This window comes from Dermochelys coriacea, chromosome 1 (assembly GCF_009764565.3).
Source record: "Dermochelys coriacea isolate rDerCor1 chromosome 1, rDerCor1.pri.v4, whole genome shotgun sequence".
NCBI classification, from domain to species: domain Eukaryota; kingdom Metazoa; phylum Chordata; order Testudines; family Dermochelyidae; genus Dermochelys; species Dermochelys coriacea.
The window spans coordinates 119,181,422-119,199,060 of NC_050068.2; the positions used below are offsets into that span (position 1 = coordinate 119,181,422).

Genomic DNA, 17,639 nt, shown 5'->3' on the forward strand with positions numbered 1-17,639 from the left:
TATATAGTGTCAGTATTTAAGGACTACAGACTCTACCACTCCTGCTGGTTGCCCTAGCCATTACTATCATTACCCTGTGTCAAAAATATTACCACTGTGGTTAAAGAAAAGAATGAAAGGATTGTTTCAGAATGTAACATTCGGAGTCACAAAAATACAACAAAAAGAAAAGGAGTACTTGTGGCACCTTAGAGACTAACAAATTTATTTGAGCATAAGCTTTCGTGAGCTACAGCTCACTTCATATCCGAGCATAGTACTCCTTTTCATTTTGCGAATACGGACTAACACGGCTGCTACTCTGAAAAATACAACAGACAGACACTAACGAATGGGTAGTGATAAGGTTCACAATTCCCAATCAGCCTCCTCCTGGCCACTATAACGGGACAATGTCTGTCAATAGATAAGTGCGATATAGCAGTAAAATGATGGTCTATTGGAAGGATCACACAACAGGAAGTTGTAAAAAATGTCTGAATGCTACATGTTTAATATTTCCAAAACAGGATAAAAAAATCTAGATGACAAAATAGAGAAATTACTATATATGCCTTTTATATAACTTGCACATTTAGAAAAACATCCCATCTTGATTTTAGAATAGTCAGTGACGTACTGAAGTCATGTGGTAGAAGCGATGATCTGTTGGGACTACTCTGTTCACCTGAAAGCATCACTTACCATGCTGCCCCAATTCCCCCCAGAATTTTAGAAACAGTCTAGTGTGACTCTTATTGTCTCCAAGGTTTTTGCCTAGACGTCATACATGATGCCAGAGGAAAGACTTGGCCCCATGTCTGATGTCAAGAGACGCCCTCATTACAACACAGGCCTAATGAATGGCGTGGAGAGCCAGGAATGGCTCCTCCTGACACCAGAAGCCCAAGGCCACAGAGCCGCACTCCCACCCTCCCACGGAAAGAGGCCACGGGCAGATGCATCACCCGGCTATGGGGAACCCCGCTTTAGCGGCAGTCCCTGCACACCCAGTACTGCACACCCATCCCCCAGACCAGATAGGAGCTCCTGCCCTGTTCCTCAGGGAGGCTCCCCAGCCCCACCCCCACCCCCACCCTGAAGGAATAGAGCAGAACCCCACAGCGCCCACAGACAGCAGGCCGCGGTCTGCGACAGGCATTGCATGGCGCACTGTTCTGCTCTGCACCTGCGTGTGTGTCTCGTGAGGGTGGAGGGGAGAGATTCCCCTTGGCTGTCCAGTAATCTCAAAGTGCTTTACAAACATGAATTCTCTCAATACCCCCGGGGACGTAGGATGCCGCTGTTGTGCCTTGTTTTACAGAGGGGGCAGGTGAGGGAAAACGATTTGCCCATCGCAGGTAGCAGTTCAGTGGCAGGACTGTGAATCCCATAGTCTGACTCCCTGTTCTGTGCTCTAACCACTGGGCCACACCAGTGAATCAGAGCATGCCCTGTTTTCTGCTGTGTACAGCGCCCACCACCCATGTTCAAGGAGGGAGTGGGTGGGAAATTTCCTCCTCTGGCCCTGGCAGCAGGGTGCAGTGAGGGGGCGAGCCTAGGGCTGGGCACTAAGGCGGGGCAGCCTGGAGCTGGGCAGCAGGGGGCAGCAAAGGGGGCGAGTCTGGGGCTGGCCGGGCAGTGAGAGGGGAGGGTGTCGCCTGTTGCCGCTGTTCGCCCTCCAGCCAGAGGGGGCGCCGGCAGCGACAGTGAGCGCCTCGCTCAGCGCCGGCGGGTCCCTCCTGCGCCCTTGCCTCGCGCCCTCGCCGTGGCGCTGGGTGCTGGCGCGTGCGCACGGCGGCCTCTCACCTCGCCACCACCCTCCCTGGCGTGAGGCGGGTCAGCGACCGTCGGAGCCGCCAGGCACGAGCTGGGGCAGCGGGACGCGCGGACGAGGGGAGCGGGCGCCGCCGCGGGGGACTGTGAGCGGCCCGTCCTGTCCGGCGGCGTTTCCCTTCTCGGCCCAGGGACCCGGCTGCGGGCTCCTTTCGTGGGGGCGGGGCGGGGAGGACCGGGACCGGGACCGGGACCGGGACCGGCGGTTTGTCTGGGGCGGGGCGGGCTGGAGCCGGTGAATGTAGCTGTTGCCGCTGGCGCGAGCCGCGCGTGCGCCGTAGGTCGTGTTTCGCTGCGGCCGCCCTTGCCGTGGGGGTGGCCCCTGGCCGGGGCGGGGGCTGACTCAGCCGTGCCTCTGCCTGGCTCGGGGCCCTGTCGCCCTACAGCCACGCTTGCTGGTGACGCTCCCCTCCCGCCCCGCGACAGGCCGGCGTTGCAAGGGGTAGCGGCTGGAGGGGGGCGGGCCTATCACACGTTTAAAGGAACAGGCGGGCCTGTGGCACCTTAGAGACCAACACATTTATTCGAGTCGATCGGTGTCGATGACCCAGCCGCTCCCAGTCTCCATTCACACCCAAGTTAACGGTGTCTAGTTTGCATATTAATTAATTAATTAATTCAAGCTCAGCCGTTTCTCCTGGGAGTCTGTTTTTGAAGCTTTTCGCTCGCGAAATTGCCACACGTCAGGCACCCCCTCCTCACCTCCTCTGGTGGGAGGTGGAGCTGCTGATGCTCGTTTTGGAACCTGCGCTCTGCCCCGTGGGCAGACTGTTTCGGAAGAGCAGGTCCGCTTCGTTTTGCTACTTACACTGTAGATGGAATCAAGCTGTGCGGGGCGTAAGGCAGCCAGCTTATTTTATAGCACACGTAGGTGGCTACTGGCTTGCAGGCTGTTCAGGTCCTGAGCTGAATGGTCTCGTTCTCGCCCTGCTGAGTAAGCCTGTTACAAAACCGCCACGCAGCACTACGTAACTAGAAGTAAAGTAAATATGGAGCATTATGTGGAAAACTGAGTGAGTTCCTGCAGCTCTTTTTCCTCCTTATTCCTGGTATGATGTGTGTCCAAAATTCAACACAAGGGTGATCTCCTCAGAGAAAGAGTGAGCCTATGCTTCTGCCCAGAGCAGTCAGTTTCTCGCTCACATGACAGGTGGCAGATGCCTGTTCAGATCCCTTCTGGTAGGGCAGAGGGGAGACTTGAACAAGGGCTCTCTCACATCCTGGGTGAGTATCCTAACCACTCTGCTAAAGATTATAAGGGAGATCCACCTCCCACTCTTCCCCAGGCCGTTTGTGTGGCATTAGGCAGCCTCTGCACACACTTACCAGTTCAGGACCTACAGGTGAGTTAGGTTCTCCTCTGCCTATCTCCCCTGGTTTGTGGATCTAGCTAGGCCTTAGGCACGAGATAGGTAGGTATCCAGACACCTACAGGGAGGCAGCAGTGCACATGGTCACAGGCAGAAACATATGTAGGGAACTTCTACCCTGAAAACTTAGGCACTGAGTGAGTTTAGGCAACCTGCAGAGTTAGGCGGAAGCGAGGGTGTTGGTGTTGTGGCTCACAGTGATGCCTAAAACTGACACTGAAGTGCCCTTTTTCAATCTGGGCTTCCTCTCCAAGCTGAATGTGCAATTTCAGCAGCTGGCCTAGGGAGTCAGAGAATAGGATATGACTGGAATCTTTGTTTTTGTGTGTGTGTACGGTGTAAGTATTGTCTACAGAATTGTAAATGCCCCTGAAGAAAACAGCTGTCTGCATATTAGTTCCTAATGGGATAGGCACTGTCTCTATTTTCTCCACCCCCAGTTTTGCTACACAGCGCTCTATAGATAAGAGACTGGCCAGATCAGGATATGAACTAAAGGCTTAAAATAAGTATTGTTTTATGGTATTCATCTCTAACTTTCATGTATTATATTTTGCAGCTATAAGGAGTGTATTGAATAGCCAGAAGAATGGCTGCTGATACATCTGTTGAAATGTTTTCAAAAGTTCTGGAAAATCAAATGCTTCAGACTACTAAAGTAGTAGAAGAACAGTTGGATGCTGAGATTCAGAAATTGGACCAGATGGATGAAGATGAATTGGAACGCCTTAAAGAAAGGAGGCTTGAAGCACTAAAGAAATCCCAGCAGCAGAAACAAGTAATTTTCTGGCAGCATTTTAGAGTCTGAACTTCAAGGAATGCTTTATGCACTATAGCAAAGACTGCCAGAGTTGATTGTGTTGGTGTTTGATAGAAAATCTCAGGGGTGGGTGAGTGTTACACAGCAATACGCTTGCTGTGTGGGCTGAAATTTGGCATAGACTCATAGAATACAACAAGTCTAACACACTTGAATTTTTAGGCCTTGATTTAGAACAGTTTGGTTATATCAAAATTATACACGTGTATTTTTTAAAAAAATTTCTGGATTAAGAGAAGGGTAAGCAAATAAACTGATATTTGGATTTGATTGTTAATATTCAGGTGATTGAGACCTCAAATATTATTGACTGAAAACACCAGTAATGCACACATGCCAACAGGACTTAGGGATCCCCTTTCTCCAAACTTCTAAACATTTGAAGTCTTCTTGTGGTAGTATGCAAGTCCCTTCCTCTCTGTTTTTTTTTTTTTTTGATGCATTTTACAAAAGGAATGGTGCATGTCCTCTCCCAGCTCTTTAGAGGTCTGGTCACCTATCCTGCTTCTGCAGAGGGGCTTCTCACAATCCAGTAAGACTTTGGGATGTATGTGAAGCAAACTTATTTGCTCATGACTTTTTGCATGGGCAGAAATGTTCCTACCTTGCTGTTGCAATTGTCTCATTAATCTACTGATCTTGATGTTTCCCAAAAATCTTTTACAACGTAGTTTGGGTTTCCTTAGCAACTGGTGTGGAACTTGAGCTGCAAATAGGGGAAGTCCTTTGGGTTTCCCTACCTAGTACAGTCAAGCCTCAAAAACTATGAAATTGGGCAGTGATCTGAGGTGGAAAGAGGGCATTCCAGTTGTGAAGGGAACGGTAGTGGCCAATACCAGGCTTTGAGATGTGGATGCAGCTGGATATCTGTCATTGTTAGGCTGGAATGCTGAGGGATATGGAATCTTAATAGTTCTGACTCAAGGTAGACCTGAACATATTTTTTGATAATGTAACATCTCTCTCTCTCTGTTGCTGATATTCTTGAAGAACAGTTTAGTTTGTTGTTGACTCTATTTCTTCTTCTTTGCATTGATTAAAAAAAAATCAAAATAATTAGTCTATACTAGGCACGGAGCAGGACAACATTCAGGATATTCATGACATGTTTTTAATTCAGTTCACTCCTTCCTAGGGTAACATGCTTTTTTTTGCACTGGCATCTTGTTAAATTGCTTTGTGTTAACTTTAAAAAATAGGCAATTTGAGATTTAGCTTTGGAAAAGCAGTACTGCTTGTAAACATCTAGCTTACTCCATCCTTCTCCATTCAAGTGCAAAGTAATTTTTATTATAAAGGGCTAGACTTTCAAAATTGCAGGCACACATCTGCACACCTAACCATGCAATTACTGCAACTGCAACGTCCAATTATAACTTTCCCTTGTGAAATTGTAACTCTGCATTCAGTAAGTGTAAACAAGCATGCATTTTTGTGTGTATAATCGCGTGCATGTTGTTCTGGAAAACTGGCTTACGTTGGGGTATTTGGACTGAACCTAGATGTTGAGGACTTTCGTTTGTATACAATGTGCATTTTAAAATTATCTAAATACTTAATGTATCTGTTGTAAAGCCACCTCTGGTGACCTTTATAATGTTGAGATGCTAATGCATATTTCAGAAGTTTTAAAAATGTATTGACCTGCATTTTCTATATAGGGACAACTGAAAGTAAATCAGTTTTAAAGTGTGCTGTGTCATGCTTTCAGTGATATTTTTGTTTTAATGATTATAGTGCCATGCTTTGATTTTTTTTTTTTTTTAGTATACAATTACTTTCGGAAGAGGGCAGTCAGTATTGCAATTTTAAGGCTCCCAAAATTGTTAAAAGAACTTCGGGGTTTATATCCTCTCTTGAATACTGGCGCTTTGATCTATTCTTTGTAGGAGGTTATGCTATGGAAGTGTATCGTATTCTGTACAAGGACTGGTTTCAGAGTAGCAGCCGTGTTAGTCTGTATTCGCAAAAAGAAAAGGAGTACTTGTGGCACCTTAGAGATTAACAAATTTATTTGAGCATAAGCGTTGTACAAAGACTGCAGCTCTCACCAAAGCAGTGACAACTCCTCCTCTTCTACACCACAAAAAAATATTTGGGCGGGTTAACCCAGCAGCCATGTCCAGACCAGTGGTTTTTCATCCATTGTGCAGGGGAAGAAGGGGAGAAGAGGGAAAAGTAGTTTCTTTTCCTGTCTAGCTGCTATAGTTTGACTTCCAACTGTTTCCCAGTAAAACCCTCTAGGCCCTTCCCCTCTTTTTTTTTTTTTTTTTTTTTTTAAACGATTCTCAGCTTTTATTTAAGCTTTCAGATGGCAGTCTTTTTTTTATTTAATATGAACATATTTTTATAACATGTCATATCAGGGATTTCTCTAAAACTAATATTGTTCTCAGAATAGATTAAATACAATTAAGAAACATTGTACTGACTTTTTACTTTCTCATCATAGGAATGGCTCTCAAAAGGACATGGAGAATATAGAGAAATCCCAAGTGAGAGAGACTTTTTCCGAGAGGTCAAAGAGAGTAAAAATGTGGTTTGCCATTTCTATAAAGATACAACCTTCAGGTACAGTAAATACCTTATTTTAAAGTGACTATTGTGATGCTAAGAATGTGTAAAAGTAAATAAACTATTCCAAAAGCAGCAAGTGGAACTGAATGTAGAGGTTTTTTAAATCAACCAGCTCTGCCAAATCTCACTGAGCTGGGGGGCCTGCAATCAGTCATGTTTCTACTAAGACTAAATAAGCATCCTAAACTCTTAACATGGGAGTTGTTTTAGAACACCATCTTATTATGTTGACCAGCTTGGTAAATTGATACCTGAAAATATTCACTATAGTCTGTGGACAGGATTTCTAGGAGAGCATTTTGCTTCACATCATCATAGTTGCTTAGCTTTGAGGCAGGCAGTTCATTAATATTGAGCTGAGCAGCCATGCCAGGAACGGACTAGAGTAAGGGAACGTTTCTATTTTATTTCTACACAAATTCATTTTGAAATAATGGGTTTATTCTAGAAAAGGGTCCTTGGAAAACTTGGTAGCAGAGGAAAAATTTGGTGTTGATTGTTAATCACTGAACAAATCTCACTAAATTGCTTCTTAAAATGTGGGTCTGATCTTGTTCCTGTTGAAGTTCAATAGCAAATTCCCAAATACTTCAGTGTGAGCAAGAACACACCCTAATGAAAGATGAGAACATTCCCTATGAACTGCTAGCAGCCAGAGGTTTCAAGGAAGGAATGTGTTATCCAAAGTTCCATAATCACAATGTCAAAGTCACTTATTTTGATAACCTTGAAATCCAGATAATGTAAGTTTGGAATATTTTATTTTCCCTAAAAGTAAAACCAAAAGTAACAAGTTATGTCTGTAATGTTGATTCTTCAAATATGACCTTAATAATCTAAAAGTCAGCACTGAAGTAGACTTAAATGATTTATGGCCTCTCTGATACCTAACTCTTAAGTATTTGAATTTTTTTTTTCACAGATGCATGATATTAGACAAGCATTTGGCAGCACTTTCAAAAAAACACATTGAAACAAAATTCCTGAAATTAAATGCTGAAAAATCTCCATTCCTGTGCGAGAGATTAGGCATCAAAGTAATTCCCACTCTAGCACTAGTAAAAGATGGAAAAACGCAAGATTTTATTGTTGGCTTTACTGATCTTGGTAATACGGATGACTTCACCACAGAAACCTTAGAATGGAGATTAGGCTGTTCAGACATAATTAATTACAGGTAATTAATATATTTTGGTTTTTAAAGTTAATGTGTGAGGATTATATTTACAGATTCATTTTTTGCATAAAGATTCTGTTGATCTTGTTGATGATTAGTGTGCCCAAGACCAAAGTGAGCTGCTAATCCAGCTGTTACAACAATAAACTTTTGGCAAGGAAAACAAAGGGAAGTGCCTCTTGGGAAAGTATTGGAAAAACTTTTTTTTTTTTTTTTTCTTTTCCCTCAAGAGTAGTGGAAACAAAGCTCTGGCCTTTGGGCTTTAGGATAACCAGTTCCCACCCACTCTCTCTTTACAGCTGCTTCTTAATGAGTCGGCTGAAGGCCCAGACTTTCCTCCCAAACTAATTCAGTCTTTACAGGATATCTTCATATTTGCACTGTTCAGCTGGATATGGGGCATGTGCCTGTCCAAGGTGATAGCAAAATTTAGTTTAAATAGAATTTGACTTTAAAAAGTCTCTTACTGAAAAAAGTGCAAATGATTTCTATTATGTTGCATTTGCAAAGAACTGTCACATAGCCTTGTGTCTTGTGATCATTAATGGAAAAACATGGATAGTAAAAACCAGGGGTAGAGTTAAGATATTGTGGGATATGAAATCTGAATTTACTGATTTATGTGGTTAAAAGGTAAACCTTGACAACATACCTTCTTTTGCTCTTAATATTCTTGACTTTTTTAAAGCCAAGTTATTAAATAGGGAAAGTTTTTTCCATTAAACTCATCTGCTTTTATTTGAATGTTAAATCTCCAAATTGTAGAATGTATTCTCGTTCTGCTTTAAGAAAGCACCCCGTTTGGAATGAGAAGAGACTCATGGGAGCTAAGCGATAGTTAGCACACTCCTAGTCTAAGTGCCTTTATAGAACTCTGTTTTCATTTGGGCACTTCGTTAATCTGTAAGAGTGTCTGGGGGAATGTCTGTTTCCTCTTTCCTTTTCCCTTCCTTCCACACCAGTAGCAAGCAAGCAGAGAGAGGGTGGTCAAAGAGAATATACTAGTAGGATCCAACAAATGAGGAACAAGTGGACTTGCTGGATTGTAACTTGTATGGGAAAACCTATTCTGTGAATGATATAGTGTCTTGAATCTAGTAAATATTGATGGGCTGGCCCATTCCTCATGTGTTAAAACTTGGAGGAGGAGATGAGGTGGGAGGAAACCTGTATTAGGTTCTCCTTACAGAGTGTCTCCCATCTAGGTCCATTAGCCCTCCCTCTGTAAAATGAGCCACAAACCCTGCAGATAACTAGGGTTCCGCTATAGGCTACAGCCATCTGCGTGGAACAGAGGTGGGCAAACTACGGCCCATGAGCCACATCCGGCCCGGGGGACCATCCTGTCCAGCCCTTGAGCTCCCAGCCGGGGAGGCTAGACCCTGGCTCCTCCCCTGCTGTCCCTCCTCCCCCACAGCTACGCTGCCACGCGGGCAGCACTCTGGGCGGTGGGGCTGCGCGCTTCTGCGCGTGTCTGGCTCCAGCCAAGGGGCACGGCTGCCAGACATGCTGCTCTGAGCAACATGGTAAGGGGGGTGGGGGTCCTGGAGGGCAGTCAGGGAACAGGGGGTGGTTGGATGGGGGGTGGTGGTCAGGGGATGGGGAGCAGAGGGGGTTGGATAGGCATGGGAGTCCCGGGGGGGCTGTCAGGGGTTGGGGGTGTGGATAGGGGACAGGGAGTGGGGGGGGTTGGATAGGGGGGGCGGGGTCCCAGGGAAGCAGTTAGGGGCGGGAGGTCTCGAGAGGGGCGTTCAGGGGACAAGGAGCAGGGTGGGTTGGATTGGGCGGGGGGTTCTGAGGGGGGCAGACGGGGTGGGAAGTGGGAGGGGGCAGGGCCAGGCTGTTCGGGGAGGTACAGCCTTCTCTGCCCGGCCCTCCATACAGTTTTGCAACCCCGATGTGGCCCTCGGGCCAAAAAGTTTGCCCACCCCTGATGTGGAGGCTCTGTATGTCTGCACTACTCTGGAATCCTAGTCTCCTATGTCCTGCTCTCTGGGTTCCCGACTAGCTCTCCTCAAGAACCTTGCTTTAGAGGAGGCAGCTGCATAAGCAAGATAGTACAACCTTGCTGTCTTAGTCTTACTTTCCCTGTCAATCTCTGGGTTTAGTGTGGAGGGGAGATTAAGGGTATAGAAAGAACATGCTACTCCTACCCACTATTGATCCCAAACCCTTTTTCTTTAAAAACAGACTTGTCCCAACTAGCAGCTTCTCCAGGTCTGTGCTGCTGTCAATATATTTTTTTACCTTTAAACAGCAAAATTTTATTTCTTTCTAGTGGAAACTTGATGGACCCACCTTTTCAGAGCCAAAAGAAATTTGGAACCAGTGTCACAAAGCTGGACAAGAAAACCATCAGAGGAAAGAAATATGATTCAGATTCTGATGATGACTAAAAGCTCAGCTATAAATCTTTGTATATCATTTTTTGTTTAAGCTTGGTACATTTCTAGGAATGTTTTTATAAAGACTATTGATTTCAGTATGTTTCACATAGTACTCCATTTTTCTGTACAGTTTTTTAAACTGATTCACATTGGAAGAAATTCCAACTATTTGTTTGTCTTTGGAAGTAAGTTGAAAATCTGAGCCCCTTTGAACCAGGTATCATCTGGGAACTGACCATAAATTTAATCTGTTGTTTCAAAACATTTCCATAATCTACATCTCCTTATTTTATACCATTTATCATATTTTCAATAAAGGAAACTTAGAGGCAAGAATTGCAAATGACTGTTACCGGAGTAGTGCACCTTAAAGCATTGTTTTATCTTATAGTGCTCTAGTGTTAGCATTGACTAACTTAACTACATTGGACTATAAATTGTAAAACAGTCTTAGCTTTTGTAAATTTTCAAGTCGATTGTCAAAAGAAATTCCCATTTACCAAGTACGTACACCTCATGTTGCAGCTGAGCCAGCATGTAATAGCACACAACAACAAGTGTACTGAAAACACCTTGCTTGCAGGGTTATGTAATATAAATTCTGTGGTTGTGAATTTTAGAGCAGATGCTTGTACAAGAGATTAGGCAGGATAAGAACATCAGGAGGAACAATGTTTGTTTTTAAATTTGATGCAGTACATTATATTTTATTTCATTGTTGCTCTCCAATAATAGATAAGGCCTTATCTGAATCGCAAGATGATCTTCAAATAATTGCGGCCGAGTTACAGACAAGACATGGAAAATTGCAGAAAAGTAGTAGGACCTTTTTTTTAATGGCAGTAATTTGGAAAAGCCAGAGTAGACCTATTTCCTGGAACAATATAAACACTCAACTATTATGTATGCCTGTAAATTTTTTATCTATATTACATTCATTTAAAAAAAAAAAAGTAACCAGTACCGTATAAAATTCAGAAGACTAAAAGTCTTAACACAACTGCAGAAATCAAGTAATCACTTTAGCCATTTACATATTACAGGCATTGAATGTTAGTGCAGAACGCCCTGCAACAGTGATCTCCTTCATGCCCTGTCTGCTTTGTGAAACTGTACGCTCAACATCCACAGAATTAGGCAAGATCAATAGTGATTGCTTTGCTGTCTCTGCTAACTCTGGAAAACGCTGTAGAACTGAAGATCATTTAATGTATTAATGGGGGGAAAAACGTGTGTTGCAAACCTCAAATGTATGCAAAATTGTGGACTGTGCAAAGTAAGCTAATTTAAAACAAAATTGCAGTGGAAGCCTAATACTCGAAAGCTGCAAATTCCACAATAGTGCAAGTGAAGTAGGATTTTAGTAATAGATGTATTTTTTCAGAAGAGGTCTCTCTCTCGTTGGAGCTCTGAGGCTAGCATGGAGTTCAGTTTATCTAGCTGAAGAGTGGATGGGTTTCTTCTTCAGTTTTTGCTAGTTCTTAATTGCAGAGCAACTTAACACTAGTTCTTAATTGCAGAGCAATGCAAGTCCTCTTGGGGAATAAATGTATGGCACTTCCAGCTCCTTTTTGGCCTAACGAGCAAGATGAAGACTGGAAATCTAACCAGTCTCACGTCTTAGGAGTGAAGAACACTTGCCAATGGGCCAGCCCAGCAATATATTTCTTTCAAGTCTGTAAATCTCAATTATATTTTGTTCCAATTCATGTACATTGAAATAAAGTTGTTTGAATTCGGATGCTGATGGTTGTTATTCCTTCTAAAAGTAGTTTAGCGTGACTGTACTGCTTTTTACCCATAGAGCCATCAGCAAGTCATACATTTTAAGTTTCTTGACTTTTTAATAGAGCAGATGCTAGTTAAAATTTTAGCTTAACAGCAGGGGAACAGTTATCTTGTTGAAATAACAATAAACCCACTTCAGACCAATGCAAGTACTAGATATTCATGTCTCTGTTGAGGGGAGAGAAGTGCCAAAACAGGTTTTTCCATGCATTAAAATCTCATATCAGTACACAGTGTTTTCTGGTGTGATCTCAAAGTATAGTTGCAGTAATAGTCCTGTTCTTGCATCCAGTTTTACTGAAATAGATGAATGAATGAATGTAATGGTTCACTAGTAGTTTCATATATGCCACAACAATAATCAAACATCTGTATGCTGAGTTCTGCTTGCTTTGAGCAGACTGGGAAAACATGTAACTATTAGCCATCACCCCAAACACTACACCCTCTGTATAGGCCTTAGGAAAAGTAAAAAAATTGCCATTGTTGAAATCTTGGCATTTATGGTTATTTATTCAATTTTTCTCACTTTCAGACTATCATAGTCTCGTTACAATATGCACAATAGTTTGAATCTGATATGCAATTTTGTATTTTAGGTGTACACCTTCAGGACTCTGCTTCCTGTATGTTCCTTCTTAAAATACAGACTAAAACTGGTAAACAAAACCAAAAGTAGGCTAGCCCATTTTGTAAGATGCATATGATTTCGTCCCCTTGAGGTACTCTGAGTAAACATGGAATTTAAGGTCTGTTTCAAATAACGGTGTTAGAGGGCTTATTCCTTCACCTCCCACTTCCCTGATTCTCACGTGAACAGAGAGCAACAATACCCAAAGTCCAAAGATGCAAACAATTTGATGTTTATTGGGGTGAGCTTCCAGCAAGCTTAAATCCAAGTTCCTTTTTCTTTATTTTTGAATCCCAACGTACTTCCTGTTTTCCCTTAATTTATATAGTAATAGTCTCAACTATAACTTAACCAATCATTTTACTGAAATTTACCTAACCAATCCTAACATATTGTAACATGATTAGCTAACCTATTGTATCCCACCACCTTAATTAGTTTACACCCAGCAAAATTAATTATACAGGAGTCAGAAACCATCACAGAACCAGACAGAGACCCCATGCAAATAAACAATAGCAAAGTGGGAACTATAATGACAAAACAATACAGAAGTGGGGATCTTACAAGGACACCTCTACCCCAATATAATGTGGTCCTCGGGAGACAAATCTCACTGCGTTATAGGTGAAACCGCATTATATCAAACTTGCTTTGGCTCCCCCCGTTCCTTGTTCCCTGACCCCTCCCTCCAGAGAACCCCCGACCCTAATCACCCCCAGGACCCTGCCCAACCCCCTTGCTCCATATCCCGACTGCTCCAACCCCTATCCACACTAGACACTCGCCAGCAGCGGGGGTAAGCAGAACAACACAGCCCCAGCCCACTCCACTCCGCCAGCTCTCAGCCACAGCGCTCCGCTTCCCGCCGGAGGTGAGTGCGGGGAGGTTGGGGAAAGGATGCCCTCCGCACTCACCGGCGGCAGGAAGCAGAGTAACATGGCCCCAGCCCACACTGCTTTCCTTGCCCTGGCCCCAGCCGTGTCGCTGGGGGTGGGGGGGTTGGGGAAAGGTCCCGCACTCACCTGTGGCGGGAAGCGGAGCGCCGCGGCTGGGAGCTGGCAGAGTGGAGCAGGCTGGGGCTGGGCTGCTCCACTTCTGCCGCTGAGTGTGGGGGGATTCCTTCTCCCAAGCCCCCTCCCCTGAGCGACATGGCTGGGGCCAGGGCAAGGGAAGTGGAGCAGGCTACTCCCGGCCCCCTGCTAATCCCCCAGGCCACTCTGGGACTGCGGGGCCCCCAAAAGTACCCCCCACAGCTCCTGCCTCCCAGATCTGGGGGAGGGGAGCCCCTGACTGCCCCCAACACCCTCTGCCCCTTATCCAACCCTTCAGCCCCAGCCCAGCCCGGCGCCCTTAAAACACCGCTCAGAACAGCATGTCGGAGCTTTACCATGTTGTATGCAAACTCGCGTTATACTGGGTCGCATTATATCGGGATAGAGGTGTACATTTATAAAGACATAAGGATTTCCCAACTATATCTATTGATAAGTGAGTTCTTACCAAACAGAAAACAATCAAACTAAATTTCCTTTTACATCTTCTAGGTTCTTCCCTTTAGCTGGAGGTGATAGATCAGATCACCTTTCTAACAGCCCCAGATTGCCTTATTTCAATACGACTGGTTTGAAATTTGTGAGGTCGTGACCGTATGCTTTCCAGCTTATGGTTGCTCCCACTGCTTAGCCAAAGGCCTTAGCTTAAGAACAGGGCCTCAGACCATCACAGCGAGAGAAGGCCCTTACACGGGCAGACAGAGATTTTGATTCTGATTCTTTCTTTTATACCTCTATAACTAGCTAAATGATAAACATTTACCTAAATCTTAAAGTATAGGCCTTTACAGACAGGCCTGAATGTCTATATCCTAACACTCCTCCCCCTTTTTTCTTTTGGGATCCTCCTGCCCAGGTATCCCTGGAAAAGCATAGGACATATGGCGACACACTTCCTGATAGGGCCAGGCATCAATGTGGAAGGTGTCGATATTCCATCTGTCCCACTGCCCCTTGTGTAGTACTGTGCCCTGCACCTTCTCTCGAAAGGGCATACCACACCTATTCCAATTAGTGTTCCAGACTTCCCATTATAGAGAGCCCAAGAAGGTGGGTTGGGGTTGTCTAGTACACTGGTGAGGAGGGCTTACTACATTTCTTAAAGATTATAATTAGTGGCTGTTCTCTAGGGGGTTGTGCCTCCCTTGATCATTTCCATATGCAACATAACACAAATACAGTTAACAATACACCAGCTGCTATGATAATCCACAACACCAAGAGTCCTGACCACTGCAGTATGGTCCAACACGTTGGCCACCACCCAAAACACTGCTTCGCCTCCTTTGATAGGGTTAAAATTTTGTCAGCACCATCCCATAGTGTGTATTGTAAGTGTGTCCAACTGATGGCACTTGCAGCAAGTTGCTCATGTAATCTTTGTGTACTCTTGTCCATACTGTGTGTCCATTGAATATCCACAGTGAAATCTGGTATTGTCTAAACCAATTCAACTACTTGGTATGGCATGGGGTAGTAAGTGCTGATGCAATTGTTTAAGTCCACTGATCCTTTGGTGCACCATAGTCCAGGTGGCAGTGTATAGAAATTCATAATTTGGTCATATACTGGAAGGATTTTGCCACCTAGTGTTATATTCCAGGACTGAATACATTCCCAACAGAATACACCGTACTTCATATTCATTATCCCTAAATGCCCCCCTTTCGCAATAGGCCATTGATCCTGCTCCTCCATAGTCATAGGAGAGGGGCACATCCATATTCCTCCTCTAGATATACAACTGCTTAATGTGATGACAGTCCAATTTACCCCATTCTACCCCCCCACACCTAGTGGCTCCCAACTTGCTCCCCCTTCCCTAGTTACTCCAATAGGGTTCAAGGGGACCACCTTATTTGCATTTCCTTCCCATGGTATCATAGTAACAATTACACAAGAACTGTCCCCACAAGTCGGGGATGTTATTTTCCAGGTAGATAGGTATGTTTTTGCAATTGTGGATAAATATGGGCTAGCCTCCCGATTTAATACTGAAGGTCATTGTTCTGACCATCATCTCTTATAATATCCATTATTAACTGAGCATTATGAATACCTACACACACTTCTCCCCATGTTACTCTCCTGAAGCCATCCCCCACCCACATCACCAGGTCCTCAGCCCAATCAGTTAACTGCAAGTTTAACTTTACTGCTGTCTTCCACCCTGTGGCAATTGCCGATAGTCGCTGTGACATTAATTCATTAATTTGTTGTTGAAATCTCACATTTTGGCTTACTAATTGTTTGGTTACCCACTCATCCCCCAGATTCCATGTACCCAGCATAGTGTTCCCTGCTGCCCACAATCCCCTTTCCAACGATGATTCCAGGTGTGTCCCCTCACCCACCAATTGAATCGTTGTTTCAATCCTTTTAGGTACATACTACAATTAGGATGAATTTGGTCCACCCACCATGCCTTGGGGCATCCCACCCCTGGAATAGAGTGAAAGGACAAGTTTAAAAGTGCTGGCTGCACCTGCTCCCACAATGGCTCCCATACATTTGCTCATCGGGGAATATTCTCGGCTCTAGGCTGTGGCTACTTTAAATTTGGATTCTTCCAACTTGGCATCCATATCACCTGTAGAGTTACATTCTGTAAAATGGTTAACTCATCATACCCCCAGCGTCCCAAAGGGGATTTTACACCCAATGTAATATGTACGTAACAATCACACCTTTGGGGATTATCTTCCATGGAAGTACCATTGTGATTACATATGGTAACATCACACCCTAAATGTGGGGCCCTATTTTCCCAAGAGGGTTAATTTGCTCCAGGAGACCAGAGGGTTATATTCTTTGGACCCTCTGTAACAAACCACATAGCTGGGTAACTGTGTTTTCCACTATCATTAACCATGGCAGCACCCAGGGAGTACTATGCAATATTTCCTGATAAATTTGATATTCTCCACGGTGTTGGGATTCCCCCATCTAATCCATAAACCATATACTGACACTGCCAAATTCCTGTTGGAGTATTAGTGGAACATCTTTCTGTGGGGAGATTCTCTTAGCCCTGGTCTACACCGGGGTGGGGGAGGGAACCGATCTAAGTTATGCAATTTCAGCTACGTGAATAACTTCACCGCGGTGAGTGGACTGCTGACACTCCCCCATCGACTCTGCCTGTGTCTCTCATGACGGTGGAACACAGGAGTCGATGGGAGAGTGCTTGGGGATCGATTTATCACGTCTAGACTATACGCGATAAATCGACCCCCGCTGGATCGATCGCTGCATGCCGATCCAGCGGGTAGTGTAGACATACCCATAGTCTTCATTAGTTTTATTACCACAGGTTGCATGTGTAGCCATCATGTGTTTCCTCCTTTTGACATCGTGGGAGCTGAACAGAATTTGTAAATGTGACAATTGTGATTAGCACTAGTAATTTTTCCATCCAGTGCCAGGGAATTTTCATTCTTTTCTCCTTTTTGAATTAACCTGTAATACACACATAACAAAATTTACACATCCTTTCCCAATACCCTGTTTGTACCTTTTTATTTGCATGCAGTGAACCCACTCCCGTCCTCCATTCTCTGTACCCAATAATAGCAGACTGGGCCCTAATTGGTCAAGGACAAAATAGGGGCCCTTCCATTTAGGAGCTAGGAATGGATGGTGTTGACCTGTAATCTTGTACATCACTAGATCTCCCACTGTGGGTAGATCATGCTCCCTGGGCAGGTCATACCATGCTTTGATTCTCCTTGCTGCTCCTTGCTCGTCTCGCCAGGTCACTGCCTGCTGTACCTGTTTTACATGGTCAATTAGAGTTAAAATCCATTCATGTGTTAAGCTGTGTGTAGTGACTTCCCCAGGTACCGGGGTAAGTAGATTGTCCCACCGTTCCCGGGGCCTTCCCATGAGACCCTCATATGGAGAAAATCCTGTGCCCTTTGATACTCGGGCCCTTATTCTCATTAAGACAAAGGGCAGTAATTGTGACAGTCCAAACAACGTTCCAGATGTGATTTTAAATTAGCTGCCATTCCTGGCCA

At 44.4% G+C, this 17,639-nt stretch overlaps 1 protein-coding gene across 4 annotated transcripts; it reads left to right on the forward strand.

The window, feature by feature from the left end:
• Positions 1 to 1,619: 1,619 nt before the first annotated feature.
• TXNDC9 (thioredoxin domain containing 9) lies at positions 1,620 to 11,887 on the forward strand. Of its 4 annotated transcripts, none has more exons than XM_038386989.2 (5): positions 1,620 to 1,842; positions 3,745 to 3,963; positions 6,458 to 6,576; positions 7,505 to 7,759; positions 10,038 to 11,887. In XM_038386989.2, the coding sequence occupies exons 2-5, from the start codon at positions 3,775 to 3,777 to the stop codon at positions 10,153 to 10,155; spliced, it is 681 nt and encodes a 226-aa protein (XP_038242917.1). In that variant the 5' UTR covers positions 1,620 to 1,842; positions 3,745 to 3,774; the 3' UTR covers positions 10,156 to 11,887. The 4 variants fall into 4 exon arrangements, with proteins under 4 accessions (XP_038242917.1, XP_043373729.1, XP_038242899.1 ...); XM_043517794.1 differs by having other exon boundaries at positions 1,760 to 1,854; XM_038386971.2 differs by having other exon boundaries at positions 1,762 to 1,901.
• The last annotated feature ends 5,752 nt before the right edge of the window (positions 11,888 to 17,639 follow it).

Coding starts and splice junctions, on each gene's coding strand:
- TXNDC9 (XM_038386989.2), top strand. CDS start 3,775: ATGGCTGCTGATACATCTGTTGAAATGTTTTCAAAAGTTCTGGAAAAT. Junction 3,964..6,457: donor AATCCCAGCAGCAGAAACAA/GTAATTTTCTGG, acceptor TTCTCATCATAG/GAATGGCTCTCAAAAGGACA. Junction 7,760..10,037: donor TCAGACATAATTAATTACAG/GTAATTAATATA, acceptor ATTTCTTTCTAG/TGGAAACTTGATGGACCCAC.